General features: G+C 45.5%; 1 protein-coding gene across 2 annotated transcripts in view; it reads right to left on the reverse strand.

Moving 5' to 3' along the window:
* EEFSEC (eukaryotic elongation factor, selenocysteine-tRNA specific) overlaps positions 1-18,136 on the reverse strand; it is a 248,119-nt gene that overhangs the window by 153,422 nt on the left and 76,561 nt on the right. For both annotated transcript variants that reach the window (XM_034658872.1, XM_034658873.1), the window contains exon 2: positions 6,572-6,779. In XM_034658872.1, coding sequence (XP_034514763.1) covers positions 6,572-6,779 — 208 coding nt within the window. The remainder of the gene's footprint in view (positions 1-6,571; positions 6,780-18,136) is intronic.

The following is an 18,136-nucleotide window of genomic DNA, read 5'->3' on the forward strand; positions in this document are numbered from 1 at the left end:
TGCCAAGCACACAGTAGGTACTCCACACCTTACAGCTGTGATTGCTAAGAACCTACTAAGTGCCATCAAATGCTCCCTCAGAACAAATACTGTGAGGCTAAACTTATCAGCTCCCATTTTACAAAAGAAGAAACACCAGCTCAGAAAGATAAAGACAGTTGCCCAAGACCACACAGTTAGTCAACCACAAAGCTAGTGTGAAATGCACACCTTGTAAGTCAGCTGGGCAGCAGCCCAATCACTTGAGATTTGGCATTCCACTCAATCCCAGGGAGGGAGGCAGGGCCAAGGGAGCCCCGGGTGGGCTCTCAGCAGATGGCCTTGGCTAAAACAGAAATAAGGAAATAGAAAGTGTTTAAAAAGCAGGAGGAAACACAGAGGGAGTCTGAGAGAAAGATGCATCAAGGATGCTGTCAGATGATAACATTTAGTGGGAAAATAAACAGAAAAGCCTAGAACACAGAACAGTGTCAATGTTGTGATAACAACTACCTCAAATTATGTACATGTGGGAAAGACTGACAGGGATCCTAGGGAAAGAACACTTTAATTTGATGCACTGGGAAGATTGTGGGTACATTTTTATCTTCTATTTTGATTTCTGTTAACATTGATAAATGCTTATGCAAGAGTAATTTTAAATGCTTTCAGAGATAAAGAAATCACAAAGAAAAACAATCAAAGAGTTTGACTACACAAAAATTAGAAACTTCTGCATGTCAAAAAAAGCAACTAAAATGGAAAGACAACCAACAAATGCTGAAGACTTATTTGTAGCAAACATGATAGGCAAAGGGTTAATTAATAACATCTCTGTTAACATTAAACACTAGTGAAAATCAAAAAGAAAGCATTAAAATCTCAAGAGGCAAATAGACAAAATGTATAGGCCTAATTCAAACACACAAAAGCACAACTATTTAATACACTTAAGGAAAAATGTTAAACGTCCCCATTAATTACAGAATCACATATTAAAACGAGTATCATACCATTTCTATCCTACTAAGTTTCAAATATATTTTAAAATTAGATACCAAAGGTAGCTGTGAATATCTGCGTAAATGGTACAAACCATTTTGGAAAAGAATAGGGCAGTGTACAACCAGATTTGAAAAGACTCGTGCCCTTTGGTCTGGTAACGTCACACCTGGAAATGTCTCAGAAGGAAAAAGCCCTAAAATACAGAAAATGTTTAAGGATGGTCGAAGATGTTCACCCCAGGGTTATTTATTTATAAGAAGGAAAACTTACGCCAATCTAAAGGGACTACAATGGAGTGATGGTTACATGAAGAAGTGCCATACAAAATGTTAAGTAATGAAAGCAGAAATTAAAAATGCAAAAAGCTCATAATTACAACTACATGTTTAAAAGGGAGAACTGAATTCAGCAGAGTTGCGGGGTACAAGATCAACACTCAAAAATTGGTTGTGTTTCTGTACTCTAGCAAAAAACAATCTGAAAAGGAAATTAAGAAAGCAGTTCCATTTATAATGGCATCTAAATGAATTAAATACTTGGGATGTGAAAGAGCTATATAATGAAAACTACAAAACACTGATTAGAAAAATTAAAGAAGACCCAAACAAATGGGAAGGCATCATGTTCATGGATTGGAAGACCTAACACTGTTTAGAGGTTGGTACCACCCAGAGGGATCTACAGATTCAACGTAATCCCAATGAAAACTCCAACAACCATTTTTTGCAGGATTGGAAAAGCAGATCCTCCAATTCATATCATTGCAAGGAGCCTCATATACCCAAAATAATATTGGAGAAGCAGAGAGCCGGAGGACTCAATGTCCTGACTTTGAAACTTACTACAAAGGTAAACAAAGCAATGTGGTACTGGCAGAGAACCCAGAAATAAACCCACACATGTATGATCAAACTGATTTTTGACAAGGGTAAAAGAGGAAAGGACAATCCTTTCGATGGTGCTGGGAAAACTGGATATCCACATGCAAATAATGAAGCTGGGCCCTTAATTTACACCGCATATAAACTTATACCATATATAAAAATTACCTTATACAGAAATAGATGAAAGACCTAAACTTAAGAGCCAACACTATAAAATTCTTAAGAAAAAAATTGGGGAAAATCTTCATGACATTTGATTTGGAAACAATCTCAATTTCAAAAACACAGGCAACAAAAGAAAAAATAAATATACTGGATTTTATCAAAGTTAAAAACATTTGTGCCTCCAAGGACACTATGAAGAAAGTAAAAAGTCAACTTACAGAATAAAAGAAAACATTTGCAAATCATATATTTGACAAGGGATTGATACCCAGAATATACAAAGATACCCTACAATTCAACAGCAACAACAAAACAAACAACAACAAAAACCTGATTGAAAAATGGACAAAGGACCTAAATAGACATTTCTCCAAAGAAGATATCTGAAAGTCCAACTGGTACATGGAAAGATGCTCAACATCACTAGTCATTAAGAAAATGCAAGTTACAACCACAAGGAGATATCGCTTCATATGTGTGTTAGAATGGCCATTACCAAAAAGAGAAGGGGGTTAACAAATGCTGGTGTGGATGTGGAGAAAGGGGAACCCATGTGCACTGTGGATGGGAGTGTAAATTGTTGCAGCCACTACGGAAAACAGTATGGAGGAACCTCAAAAAATTAAAAATAGATCCACTTCTGGGAATATATCCAAAGGAAATGAAAACACTAACTTGGAAAGACATCTGCACCCTCATGTTCATTGCAGCATTGTTTACAATAGCCAAGACAGAAACAACCTAAGTGTCCATCGACGGATGAATGGACAAAGAAGTTGTGGGGTGTGTGTATGTGTATAAAATGGAATATCATTCATCCATAAAAAACAAGGAAATCCTACCATGTGCTACAACATGGATGAACCTCAAAAGGATTATGCTAAGTGAAATAAGTCAGAGAAAGACAATGTGTGATTTCAACTTATCTACAGAATCTAAAAAAGCAAAAACAAAAACACAAAAAATAAAACTCCGAAAGAGAGCAGATTTGCGGTCATCAGAGGCAGAGGGTGGGGGGAGAGGAAATTGGAGAAGGTGGTCAAAAGGTACACGCTTGCAGGTATAAGATAAATACATCCTAGGGACATGAGGTACAATGTGATGACTGTAGCTAACACTACCACATGATACACAGGAATCATGTTAAGAGAGTAGGTCCTAGGAGTTCTTGTCACAGGAACATTTTTTTCCCTTTTTTTCTTCTTTTCTATTTATTGTATTTTTATGAGAAGATGGATGCTAGCTGAACCTATTGTGATAATCATTTCACAACATAGGTAAATCAAACCATCATGGTGTCACACCTTAAACTTATATATTCATGTAAGTCAATTATTTCTCAATAAAACCGGGGGGGGGGAAACCAGCAAAAAGGGGTTTGGGGAAGCCACAACGAGACACCACATCATACACACAAGGATAACTATTTTAAAAAAGGGAAAATGATGAGCACTGGCAAGGACGTGGAGAAATGGGAACCCTAACACACTGCTGGTGGGAATGTAAAATGGTGCAGCCGCTATGGAACAGTTTGGTGGTTCCTCAAAAAGGTTAAACATAAAACTACCACATGATCCAGCAATTCCACTTCTAGGTATAGACCCAAAGGAACTGAAAGCAGGGACCTGAATAGCTATTTGTACACCAATGTTCATACTGCAGTATTCACAATAACCAAAAGGAAACGAGCCCAGTGTTTATCCATAGATGAACGGACAAACAAAATAAGGTACATACACACAACAGAACACTATTCACGATGATGGAGTGACATTCTGACACAGGCTACAACATGGATGGGCCCTGAAAGCATTACACTAAGGGAAATAAGCCAGACACAGAAAGCCAAATACAGGATTCCGTTTCTATAAGGTACCTAGAGTAGGCAAAGTCAAAGCAACAGAAAGCAGAATAAAGGCTGCTGGGGGTGGGGGAGGAGCAGGGGAGGAGGAAAGGGGGGATTCTTGTCTAATGGGTACAGAGTTTATGTTGGGGATCTGAAAAAGTATTTGGCACAGACAGTGGTGATGGGCACACAGCTTTGTGAATGTACTTGATGCCAGTGAACTGTATATTTGCAAATGGGTAAAATAATAAATATTATGTTATGCAGATTTTACTACAATCAAAGTAATGTGGAGGAAAAGGGGGGGTAAGATGATACACAGTGAAAAGGTAGGAATGAAATAAACCCAAATGTCAGCAGCTCTTCTGAAAAAAGAAATCTCTGGGTGGTGGATTCCTCTTTCTTTTAATCATTTTTCTATTTTTCAATTTTCTTTCAATTGCTCTTTGGATGGGAAAAAATACATTATGTTTTCAACAGGTTTCATGTTCTCAGGTTCTGATACGTACATAATTCGTCAGTCCTAATTTTTCCTTTTTAGGTAGAAAGTTTCTTTGCATTTGGAGCAGCACTTACAAAGGAATTACTTCACAAAGGGAAATGGTCACTTAAAATAATTTCAAGTTCTCTGCTGCAAGGAGGTGAAAGCTAACGTTCTCTTACAACTTGGCCTGGCCCTGGGGCCCCTGAATCCCCTGGCTACAACCCATTAGGGGGCAAGCCTTTCCAGTATGGGGGTTGTTCTCCCTGCCCTCTGGGCACTGAATGAGGACAGAAGAGGTTTCAGGGGGACAATTCCCCTGGATGTGTGATAAAGTCCATAATTTGACCTTCAAGCAATAAATTAAAATAGGAATAGTAATTTAAAATGCAAGTGAGAATTAGCCTTAAATTTAACCAATTGAAATAGTTAATATTAATTCACCCTTAATAGTACCCAAGCCCTTCCCATATAGCAAATGATACTGACATTGTATTGGGTTTTTATGCAGGAGTCCAAAGGACCTGTTCTCCCCTTTCTGACAAGTAAATAAAACGGCAGGGAGATCAAATAACTCACTAAAAAGAAGATATAATTTTTTATCTTCCTTTTTACAGTCTCATATACACTTCCGTTGGGAATAACAAAGTCTGAATTCTTATGCAACACTTATCTAAATGTGTCGATTTTATCGGATTGATGAATTTTGCTAACAAAAGGCAGCGCTAGGAAATCTTTTATGACATATTTGGCCCATTCACAGGCTTGCAGCTTTAATTTAACCAACTTGAGAATTCTGAGGGAGAGCTGCAGGTGTTGGGTCTGAAAAAAAAAATCATAAATGGGAAGGCATATCAATCTTTATGACGGGGAAACAAAAACACTCTCTCCTTGCTCGCCCTCCACAGGCCGGAGAAGGAGAGCTGGAAGGGGCAGGATATTGTCTCTGGCTGCATAGCAAAGAGGAAGCATCGCTGTCTCCCAGTGACCGCTATTTAGTATTGATCAAAAGGCGCTGGCCCAGAGAGGAAGAGAGGAATTGATAAAACAATGAGGTTTGCCAACACTCTGTGCTCAACAAGGACATTTTCTCATTTTCTTGACCACATCAGAGTAAGTCACTCCTGCGTGTGCCTGAGTGAGCGGGTGGCTCTCTGTCCCACAGTCCCCACATCCCTCCCACCCCCCCAATGCTGCAGCAGCACTGCAACCTTGCCATCCCCATGGATGGTAAGCAGAGTCAATCACTTGACAAGGCCTGTTGCTTCTCCTGTTAAAGGTCTCCCCAGGTCAGCTTCCCCTCCCTCCATGGCCTTAATGCAGACCACACTTCTCTCCCTGGGAACACCACCACACTGCCTCTCCCTGTCTGTTCTCTACTCCCCCTGGATCCTTGTCACCGAGCCATCCTTCCACCTACTGCCAGCCATCTCTGGATGGGAGAACCTTTCAGCCACTTCCTTGCTCAGACTCTTTAAAGACTCCCTACTTTCTGCAAGACGAAACCATAAAACCCTTGGTGTGAAATATTATGAAGGTCCTTTGTGATCTTGTCTTTCCTGGTCTCCCCTCCAACAGCAAAGTCTGCCCATCCATCCATCCATCCATCCACCCAATTTTACAGGCCTCTGTGACAGAAACACCTAGTCGTCCAGCAAAACCAATCTCCCCCTCTTGATAACCGAGTCGTAGCTAAGCAGATGTGAAGGGATCTGTTTCCTGGCCTCTCTGACACCAAGGCACGGGTGACATGAGCAGATAGGACTGAGTCCTCCCTCACCCACAGAATCTGTGAGAAGAGTGTGTGCCCCTTCTAGGTCCAGACATTCCTGACACACTGGACTCTTCCACAAACGTGAACGCAGTAATGCCCGTGCCTGGCTTTGACCACATAGACAAGGACTCACCCTACAGTGGAAGGGCACCAAGATGGAGGAAGCCTGGGTTTCTGAAAGCTGTGCAGAGAAGAACCCCCCCAACTGTTCACATTAGGAAATTACCTAGGAAATCAACTTCTAGTTTCCTTATGCTTCTGTATTTTTTGGTCTCTTGCAACAGCACCTTAGCCTTTACCCTTGATGAGAGTAAGTGCCAAGCAAGATCGCATTTACTAGGACCCATGGCTTCACCTGCTTAATCCATGTTAACGAAATGAAGCGTGCCCCAGAGCCAGCTTATACAAGTGGATACGCCACTCATTAACAAACCTACTTGGTGTTTTCCAGGGTCTTCTGCATTTTCTTGGTCATTTTATCGATCGCTGCCTGTCTCTTTCCTTCAGCTAAGAGGTCTATTTTGTTCAGCACCACGACCAACTTCTGGCAGGCAATCTGCCCGATCACAAGGCACTCCGCTGACTGGGTCTGCATCCCTTTGGTCACATCAATGACCAGCATCATTAGATCAATGATCTGGGCCCCTGCAAGGAGAGAGAGAAGACAAGGTTAAAACAGGAAATGGGGGAGGGGACTCTGCAGAAAGTGGCCTGACGTTTAAGGTTAAGCAAAATCCGCCACGTATTAAGATAAAAGTGGCTGGGGTGGGAAAGGAATGACCACGACACACCTTCTAGCTCTGGCCACGGGTGAGGGACTCTGACTGCGTGATTTCACGGAGTCCACATAACCGACCACCAGGAGGGATGGGCATGTTACTTCATCTGGAGAGGAGGAAACTGAGGCCCATGAAATACAGAGAGCTCACCCAGGGCCCCATAGCCAGCATGCAGCAGGGTTGGGGGACCCCAAAACCCACACCATTTTACTGCCTCAATATTCTCATTTTCATTCCATCCTACCTAGGAAAAATTGTCCAAGCAGGAAAAATCCAAGCTTTAGACTTGGCAAATGTCTAGAGATTTGGCTTTGCCAAGACAGCAGACGGAAAGACCAGAAAACTAACGGGGTGACGTGGGAGTTGTCTCCTCCGTGGCTCCCGGGTCTTCCCCTCACAGTAGTTCGGCTCATCTCGATCTTGTCACACAAGGCTGCAGTATAGCTACGCACTTCTTTTGTCCTTTCCGTTCTGGGCGGGATCTCTTTCTCCTTCAGGGAGGTTAGGTGCAATCCAAAGTTCAGCTACCTCAATAGTGAATACCATGTATGTAAATACGGGCGTGTGTTTCTATACATATATGTGTGGGTGCATGTGTACGTACGTGTGTGTTGTGTGTGTCTGCATTCTGTATTACATATGCATGCCTGGTTGTGAGCATGCCCTAAATACACCTGAGCTGAACAACAGCAGAGGGACAAATTACAGAGGAGTCAATGAAGGGAAACTGCCCTGACCCATGTTAGGAAGACTAATGTTAGCCAATGAAGGGAATGTGTCCTTCTTAATAGGATTTGAAGTAGTTTTACCAAAAAAAAAAAAAAAGTTATTTTGGGGATACAGTAATATGCAGATATTTTCCCCTTTGCCCCAGAAGGGATTTTTAGGACAAATTATCATCATGGTGATACCGAGGAAGACTGCTCTATGGGTGACCCATGACCCAAGCTCACTCTTGAGAAAGGAGGCAAGGTGAAGGGGAAGTCTTTCCTGTTGGCACATTTACCGTGTGCGCTAGTCAACCACTTAATCTCCACAACCAGTGTTTCAGATGAAGGTGGGACTCAGAGTCACGGGGGTACTTGCTCTAGACCAACTGGCACCAAAGGCCACCAGACACCAGGGAGCCTGGCTCCACTACTGAATTACTCTTCCCTGGTCACCACGGACCTGCACAGCACCTCTGGCCTTCCCCAGGAGAAACAGTGTCTCTGGCTCTAGGCAGGCCTCAGAACGTCCCAGCTGTCCTTCCTGCCCCTTTGCTCTGCCCTTCCCAGCCCCTTCTTCTACCGGACCCTGTCCCAGAGACAGAGCGGAGCTGTGGACAAAGGGGCCGGTGCTCACAGCAGCCAGCACAGACATCTCCCTTATCCTACCAGGCAGTAAGGCCTAGGGCTCTACTATAGCCATAAGAGGTTGGGGGGATACACTGGTTCTATCACCTACACCTTTTAAACAACAGAGACCTAAAAACCCCACCACCTGATAAGACTCCCTCTCATATCTACCAAATCACCAACTCACCTCTGGCATCCATACCCCATAACGCAAGTCAGGCCCACATCAGACATCCCCTAATGGAGAAAGACTTGTCCTTCACCTGGGACTTGTCCCTCTGAAATCCAAACAGCCTCCCAGAAGGAACTTTCTACAACTATATGACTGATTCATACACTGAGCCGGGTTAAATCAATATAACCTCTATGGAAGTCAATTCAGAAACAGCTATCAGAATTCCTACTGTCTTTGACCCAGCCGAGCCCACATACATGCTCGTGCTTGCTGTAGGTACAGCTGGAAAACATGTAAATGTCCATCAGTAGGGGGCGTATTAAAAATAAATCATGCTACATCCATACAGTAGAACACTATCCAGCCCTGAAAAGGAATGAAGATGCTCCTATTTACTCCCATGAAACAGTGTCCAAGGTGGAGCGAGTGAGAAGAACTAAGGGCGGACAATGTAATCTGTGTTTAAAAGAGGGAAAAGGGGTGTGTGTGTGTGTGTGTTGTATGTGAATGTTTGCTTCCATATGCATAAAACATGTCTGAAGGAATGCAAAAGAAACAACTAACTTTTGGTTGTCTGTGGGAGAGGAGCTAGGTGACAGGTGTGGGATGGAGTTAGAAGGAGACCTGACTGCATGTTCTTCTGTACCTTTTTTTTTTTGGTGAAGATTTATTTATTTGAGAGAGTGTGCACACACATGAGTGGGGGAGAGGGGCAGAAGGACAGAGAGAGAATCTCAAGCAGACTCCTCACCGAGCATGGAGCCTGGTGTGGGACTCGATCTCATGACCCTGAGATCATGACCTGAATTAAAATCCAAAGCTGGATGCTTAAATGACCGAGGCACCCAGGCGCCCTCTTCCATACCTTTTAATTTTAAACAGAGGTGTGTACTATCCACTCAGAAATAAATAAAATTAAGTATATAACTAGATAAAGAAATAAAACACTGATCTGACTGTGTTGTTCCTCTGCTAAGAGCCCTCGCTGTCCCCTTACTGAAAGGGATCTTGTGGTGTGGCTTTGGGCCCCTCCCTTCTAACTCGCAGTCCAGGCACACTCTCCCTGCACTGAGCACCATGGAGCACCTCACAGAGCCCTTCCCCGTGCTCCCTGCCCTCCCCAAAGGCATATGCACACACCTGTGAATACACACACACACATACACACCCACAAAGCCTGGGCCCAGCTCACCCAGAAGATGTGACCTCCCCTCACGTCCTCCCACCACAAACAAACCTGTCACCAGTCGCAAGGATGTGTGGCCGAGTGTTAAGGCAGGATGGGACAAAGCCTGCAGGTGAGTGGGAGGAGGAGCACCCTGAGTTCCCAGCCTATGAGCCATTCTCTGGGAAGACTAGAGAGCCACCCTCACACGAAACAGTCCCGGCACCCGACCAGGTGACCCCCAATTCTAGCGGGCAAAGCTGTACCCACAGAGCCAAGGCTACTCTATCCCATGGATGACTTATGGACTTTTCAAGAGTAATTCCAGCTGCCTGGGCTCCCTCTAGAACCTAAACATCATCCCCCACCTAACCCAAACTATCCCCGACCCCACTGTACAGATGAGAAGTCTGGTGATTACGCTTGGTCACTTGGCAAATAGGTGCTAGAGGAGTGATCTGAACCCTGACACCTGTTCTCACCTCTGTGCCACATGGCCCCTCCTTCCGCACAGGTATCCAGCCACTTTCCAGCCTCCTCTCCCACAGTCCTCACCCACTCCCCACTTTACCTGAGAATCAAGGCATGCACCACGATTATCCTTACCCCTCCCTGCCCTGCTTTTGCTCTTGCCCCCCTACTCAGACTTCATGTGCCCCTGGCCCTTCCTCCCTGCCGACTCCAATGCTCAGACCACAGCCTGGACTGTCAATCCGGATTCGCAGCACCCAGCACGAGACCCAGCTCAGGCACAGCTTGGGCAATCTTCGTTGGGCTGACCTGAGCAAATGATAGCTCCCCCATGTCCCGACACTTCCTTTTTTCGGAGATTCAATTCCTTGTTGGTATATAACACTACCCAGGAATGCCTTGTCTGGGCCCAGTGGCTGGAGGGGGAAGGATGCATGTATTCCACACATTGAGCCTATCTCACTTATGATGCCTGTTGGGCTCCCGGGGACAGAAATGAAACTGGCCTGACAGACCCAGAAACACAAGTGCAGATGGGCCCCAAACACTCGGGCTGGTCGGGATTTCTTCCACTGCCTTACTCCAGCATCTACAAGCCGCCTTTGTTGTGAGGAGCACACAGCTCTGCTCCAAAAGACCGGGCTCTCGAGCAGACCCACTGTGGAGCAGCCAACCAGGCACTTCTAAGGAGACCAGAGGTCACAGCGACTTGACAGGCCCCACTAAGAATCAGGGGTCAGGAGCGGGGAACTGCCCGCTGCCCAGCAGCAGCTCTCATTTACTCCCGTTTCTTCATCAAACTTTTGATCAGACGACAGGAAGTGACATAACTGGCCCGTCTTGTCTTTTTCAAAATCCCCAGTATTTCCACAGAATGAATCAAACAGTGTCCTTCCCAATTCCCACGAACCCAGGGTAGGAAACCATTCTGAGACGAGAGGGGCACAGCGAGCGAGTGGGCGGGAAACACAAGTCAGGAACTTGCAGCTTACAAATGACCCTCTATATTTTTCTGTCTATCAGAGCTTTTCATCTAGTTGTTCTGACTATAGATCCCTTTAAAGGTTTGCAGAATAATTATAACAGGGTTAAAGTTTCTCAGTACTTTAAAAAGTTACAATTTCCAATTCTGTAGATTATATATCTTAATCATTTCAAAAATAAAAATAAAGAAAAACTTACAAAGGTCAGCATTTAACAAAGTGTAAGTTATCAGTGAGATATAATTTTCCTTCTGAGACTGAAGAAAAAAATGTGTGTTCAGAGAAAAATGTTTCAGCTAGAGAAACTGAATATAAAATTTAAAACACTTCAGCAACCTCAAAGTTACATCTTTAATCAAAACCTCCTAAAAAGGAGAAAATAATATTAAATTTAAAATAAAGAAAAATGTACTTTTAACTGGTGACTTATTAAATATTCAATAAACAATGTAAATACATTGTCATCAACAATATAAAACTATAGTGGCTATTTCTATCCTATTATTATGACCCACGTGCTGAATGCATCAGACCTCCACATGCCTCAGTGTCCTCGCATGCATGAGGACGGGGACGAGCCCAGTTAGTGGGCTGCAGTGAAGACTAAAGGAGACAACGCATGGGAAGGGCTCAGAACAGCACTGAGGCCACAGGAGATCATCAATAATGTGAGCAGCTCTGACTGTTTTTCCTTTTACAACTCCTACTGTGGCACGCACACAGTATTCTATAGATTTGCTTCTCGTCTTAACTGCACCTCAACTTTGCCATGTGGGTATCACAGACGAGAAAACAAAGGCTCAGAGAGGTGAAGTGACCAAGGCAAGGTCAGGAGCAAGGACTCAGTCAGAGCAGTGTGAACTTGGGCCCACTAACTTCTTTCTACCACAGCATCCTGTGTCCCTGAGCAAGCCTGTGTCCAGAGTGAAGCACTTGCTCTGTACGTGCATGCCCCTGTGGGTGCTACAGGACAGGACAGCAGGGGTCAGACGTCCCCCTCGGGGCCCAGGATGGGAGGAGAGGATGCGGCTCTACAACCCCAAGGTGCCGTCATTATTACTCTAGTTTGTATTCATTTATTCAGTGTATTGCTTGTTTCTCCATTTTACAGGCAAGAAGACTGAGGCTCAGGCATGTTAAATAACTTGCTCCAAGCTATCCAGCTAGGGTGAAAACCCAGTATTGGACTGACACCAACACAGGCTCACCTGTCCTGGCCCTGACTTTCTGCCAGGAAGTGTCAAGACTTCTATCACATGGGGGCCATTTGGCCCCCTTCTGGAGAGTCCACTCATGTGCATGTCCATTTTGTGCATCTTAGTTTTCCTCCCTTTGCATACTTTCCCCAAAGTACAGTGACCTGGAGTTTCCCTCTCAGATTCCTACTGGCACAGTGGAGTGTACAACTGTGTACCAGCGATGTCTGCCCTGCCCTCCTCAGCATAGAATCAGAGGGTTTGGAAATGGAAGGGGCTTAGCAAAGAATGTCAATGTGCAGCTGGGGAGCCAAGGGCCACGAGTGGGAGGAAGAGGTGAGAGCAGGGCTTGGAGGCATCCAACCAGGCATTCAAATCACAGCCCCAGTGGGGACCTCTGCTTCCTCATCTGTAAATCAGAATCTAAACAAAGATGCCCACTGCAAGAGGTTGGCAGGGGAATCAAAGGGGAAGGCCCGCCAGGCCCTCAGTAAGCGGAGCTGCATTTAGGGCTGTCAGTGCTGAGCCAAGCTCTCAGCCCAGCCTCACATTCAGAGTTGTACTGCTCCCACCTGTCCAGGAGCCCCCCCAGGTAAACACATGTGGGCAAAGGAGTGAGGTTACTGACCGAGTGTGGACAGTGAAGAAGGAAGAGCTCAAGGAGTGGTCAGGTATGGGGCCCCCATGGTATCCATGGGCCTAGCACCTACCTGGGCACAGGCAGTGTGTCTGACTTGTACACCTGCCTTCCAGCCCCTCTCCTAACCCTCCCTGCCTCTCTTCAGGACCTGCCTCCCCCACTGGAGTCACACATTCGTGATGTCCCATGCCGCTACACAACCGCCAGAGTCCCTTCACCCACTGCAGGACATGCCAGAAGTCCAACAGACTAGAGGCGCTGACCAGGCCCAGCCCCTCTAGTGGGGGACCAGAAAGCCTAAGGAGATCCCGGTCACTGGAGGAGGCTCCAGTGTCCGTGACCCTTGTTCCTACCAGATGATCATTTTCATGAACACCTTCAGACAAAGGGAAGTTTTTAAATGCTATTTACCCTCTCTGAGCTCTAGTTTCTCATCTGTAAAACAGCGACAACAACTCCATTTTGATTTCTACAGACCTGGTGGAAAACCTCAGACAGGAAGGTAGGAGATAGCCCAGAGGGATCGCATACTTCCAAGTGGGGCACGTGAGCGAAAGAATCCTAAGAGAGGGGTGCTGCCCTTTAGTTGGGGGGGGGGAAGCAGCAGCGGCTTGGAAGCCCACCTTTAGTGCCCTGGCAGGCACCAGAGAGATGCAGGGGCAGGGCAGGGAGGCAGGGAGTCTGAAGGGCCAGCCCCCAAGCCCAGGAACTGCTTCCCTCTTGCCAGCTGGGTAGCCTCAGGCAGATAACCCTCCTGAGCTCTCAGAGCCTGGGACTCCTTGCCTGTAGCCTGCCAACCTAGAGACAACACCTTAAGGGGCGCGGTCTGCACAGTGCATGGCATATACTAAGGGCTCAATAAACACGAGCTGCTATCATATCGGTACTTGTATCACGAGGCCCAGTACCATAAAAGCTCAAAAGGGGCCATCTTCTTTCCGCAAAGGCCCCAAGCCCTTTACAGGCCAAAAAGAAGGGAGAGTATTAATGGCAGCATGAAACAAATACTAACAATACCTCCCCCAATCCAGCAGGATCCACGAAGCCCCTCACAGGGGGAAGTGGTGAGTGCCAGCCAATAGCCAGCACCACGCTCGCCAATGGGCCGGAAGTCCTTATTGTCCTCACCCAGCCTGCAAAGGTAGGGTCTTCCACAAACACCCTGCTGAATCCCATCAGATCAGCAGGGAGACGCCCCAACAGGAGAACCTGGGCAGGCAGGACTGGACATCTTCAATAAGTCATCAAGGTCCCACAACACATTAACAACCCCCCCCCAACTCCCTATTGCCTCATACCCTGGCATTTATGCCACCAGCCGGCTCCTAACAGGCACATGGGGTCATGACTCCTGCTTGACGTGTGTTAGCTCTGCCCTTACCAAATCCCATGAGGAGGAGACTCTCTCATTTTAATAAAGAGCAATCTGAGTTCTCATCACACCACAGTAAACAGAGAGGCAGGGCTAGAACCCAGGGCTGACAAACTTAAAAATGTCTTCCTTTTCTATGGCCATTGCTGTGTCTCCTGGGAACTCTCCAGTATCCCAAAGAGCAAGCAGGAAAGGCCCTGAGGATGGGAGGAGGAAAGAGAGCAGACAAAGTGAAAAGGCAAACCGCCAAGGTTCTCTAGGACGCATCCCAAACCAGAGGCATGGTCCTCCAGGAGGCAGCGAAAGGAGGCATTCATCAGCACCTAGAGAAACCTGGGAGAGGAACAATGGGAGCGATGTTAGCAGTGGAGGAACAGGGGAAACAACAAAGAGAGCCCGTGTAAGAGACCAAGGAAACAAATACACAGCTGTGGACAAGACAGCAGACACATAGAGGTGCTGGGCCCCTGCCAAAAGGAAGAAAAGCCAAAAAACAATAAACGCTGGTGACTCGTGGCAAAACCCCCGGAAGAGCTGAGAGAGGGCGGTGGTGCAGAATGAGACCCGCTGGCTGCGAGATCGGGGTAAGCAGCCTTCCTTCTCTGGGCCTCCCTGACCACATGTGTCAACGGGGGAAAAGCACTCACCTGGGACACAGGGACAGCAGGCCACCATCTAGAGAAAACTGAAGTTGAGGCTATACCTCACACTCACACCAAAATACATTCCCAAGGACCAAAGCTTTAAACATAAAAATATAAAATCATAAAAGTCCTGGAAGAAAACGTGAAAATTTTTTTTATAATCTTAAAACAAAACAAAACCCACCTAGGTAAGACACAAAACGCAGAAAGATATAAAAGAAAAAGAAAAAAAAAAGACTGACAAATTCAACAACATAAAAATCAAACAATTCTGCATGGACAAAAATATGATAAAGGCCAACATGACTAGGGACACACTAGCCACAAAGGACTACTCTCCTTAAAAGTTAAAAAGCGTCTTCAAACTGATAATAAAAAGAGCAGTGATCCAACCAAAAATGGCAACAATCTCTACAGAGAGCTCACACTAAGCACAGTGACTGAGCACCTCCTACTTGCCAGACCTTGGACTGGTGCTTGGCACACCAGCGATGAGGACAGATGACAGTCGTACAAGAGGGACTCACTAGCCAGTGAAGTAAAGCTAAAAGCCAACAACACATATAATACGTGAGTCTCCAGAAGGGGGGAGGATGGTTAAGTGTCCTAAGGAAAAAGAGAGCAAGAAAAAACGGCTCAGGAATGTACAGGAGGCAGGAGGGTTACAATTTTAATTCAGGCTGTCAGGATGGGCCTCACTGAGAAGGAGATATATGAGCCAGGACTTGGAGGAGAGGAGCTGGCAGTTAACCAGGGGAAGAACACTCCAGGCCAAGGGAGGGGCCGTTACAAAGACCTGATGGGGTGTCAGGGGGTCTGGGTGTCCAAGGACCAGCAAGGAGAGTGGGGTGGCTGGAGGGAAGTCAGACAAGAAGCAAGGGCAAAGAAAAGAAATACACAGAGCTCAGACATATAATAAGATGCCTACCTTACCAATAAGAAAAATGCAAATTGAAACGATGCTAAGACTGTAGTTTTCACCTGGTGGGTTGACAAAAATAATACCACAAGACGAGTCCTTGCCCTGCCAGGTGCTGCTGACTACACACACTGACTCCTAGCACCCTCCACACAGCCTTGCATCACTACCCCCATTCAGAGATGACATTAGGTCACAGGACTGGGAAGAAAGGGCTAGAATTCAAAGTCAAGCTCTGCCACTCCAGGGCCACACTGTCCTTCCAAACACTGATGACACCCTGCCACTAAGAATGTGGCCTGTCCATTTGGGACATGTGCTGACAAAACCTCTTTGGAGGCCATCCTGGCAACAGCCATCAGAAGTGTATGTTGTGATTCAGCAACACCCCCCATGCAAATGAGGCACATTCAAGGCCATCGTTGCAACTTGTCTGCATTAGCCAAAACATGGAGCCAGCCTAGTTGCCCGTCAGGAGGGAGGCTGTTACCTACATTACAGTATAACCACATCATAGAATATTACACAGCTACTAAAAAGCAAACAGCGGTTCTATTCCCTGAGTGGAAGTCTCGCCAAGGCGGTGTACACAGTACACTGATATTTCTACATGCTGTGCATGAGAAAGTGTATGCCGAAATCACTGTCCTTGGAATTTTTAGAAGAAACTGATCACAAATGTTTGTCTCTGGGGAAGTAAGCCAGGTAAGCAGGGACCTGGGTGCATGGGGGATCTACTTCTTACTGTCTATGCTTTTGCACCTTTTCAATTTCAAACCACGTACATATATTACTGATTCAAAATCAATTTGTTTTTTAAAAAAATTTTTTTTAAAGAACTTTTTTTTTTAAATTTTATTTATTTATTTGACAGAGATAGAGACAGCCAGCGAGAGAGGGAACACAAGCAGGGGAGTGGGAGAGGAAGAAGCAGGCTCATAGCAGAGGAGCCTGATGTGGGGCTCGATCCCATAACGCCGGGATCACGCCCTGAGCCGAAGGCAGACGCCCAACCGCCATGCCACCCAGGCGCCCCTAAAAATTTTTTTTTTAATTACTTACCTTATGGTTAGTAAAAGGACCAAAAACAAGTACATGGAAAATAAAACACTATTAAATTCTAGCCAGACACAGTTGCTGCCATAGGTACAGAGCTCACAATGTTAAGAGAAGTGTTAAAGCTCCAGACACCAAACAGAGAGACAACTTTTCCTTAATGGACTTAGAGGATTTAAAGAACCCTGAAGACAGAATAACTCTCTTGCAGTGCTTAATGTCTCTTAATGCAGTACCTATGCACACATAAAAACATCTCAGACACCATTCTTGGCATGCATCTCTCCTGTTAGGAAAGTCTCCTTAAAGAGCCTGGACTTGATTCTACAAGTTATAACAATGCAATGTTGGGGGATGGGGGGCAGAAGAGAGATGGAGGCAGACCGCATTATGTCTGTCTAGGGTCATAAAGATGTTCTGTTAATGACATTCTGTCCTTCCGCAAGATCGATGTAGGAAACACAGACCTGTCCTCAACCCCCCTCGGCGGTTGTCAGGCTTGCTGGAGAGCAACCCCCACACCTGGTGCACCAAAACCAGACAACACATTCAGAGACGGTCCTGAGGATAACTAAGAGTGGAGGGCATGTGGGAGTTTTCTGTACTACGGCAAGTCTTCTGTAAGTTTGAAATTATTTCAAAATGAAAAAAAATAAATAAAACAATGACTTAAGTGTCAGCAAGTTGGGGAAATAGGAGAGAGAAAATGAACATTCATCGAATGCCCAAGAATGCAGCACGCACACTATTTCAATCAATCTTCACAACAGCCCGAGAAGGAGGAATTTATTATTATGCACACTTTCTATAAATGGAGAAACTGAGACTTGGAGAGATCTGAAGTGACTCTCCCACAGTTGCACAGCTACCAAACTGGAGGTCTGAAGTCAAATCCAGAGCAGTATGCTACCACAGAGCATGAGCCCACCACAAGGCCGAGGGAAGAGAAAATCAGGAGCTGCCAAGTTCAGAGGTTGAGACCACATGCTCCTCATTGGAGGGAAATACAAAGGAAGTGATCTTGAACAGAAGCATGAAGGAACTCAGGTAGATTTATAAGAGAACTTCCTGAGAGGCAGGGCTAGTAAAGATGTAGATGACATCTTTACACAATTAGAGGGCTCTTTGCTGGAGGTCTTCAGAACAGTTTTGTTGGGCTGCGGGGAGGGAGTATGAATTACACCAGGGCTCCCTGTCCATCCACCACCTCTGATCTCTGCCATGACTGTGGATACCACTTCTACGGTTATTTACTGATGTGGACT

This window comes from Ailuropoda melanoleuca, chromosome 4 (genome assembly GCF_002007445.2).
Source record: "Ailuropoda melanoleuca isolate Jingjing chromosome 4, ASM200744v2, whole genome shotgun sequence".
Taxonomy (NCBI): domain Eukaryota; kingdom Metazoa; phylum Chordata; class Mammalia; order Carnivora; family Ursidae; genus Ailuropoda; species Ailuropoda melanoleuca.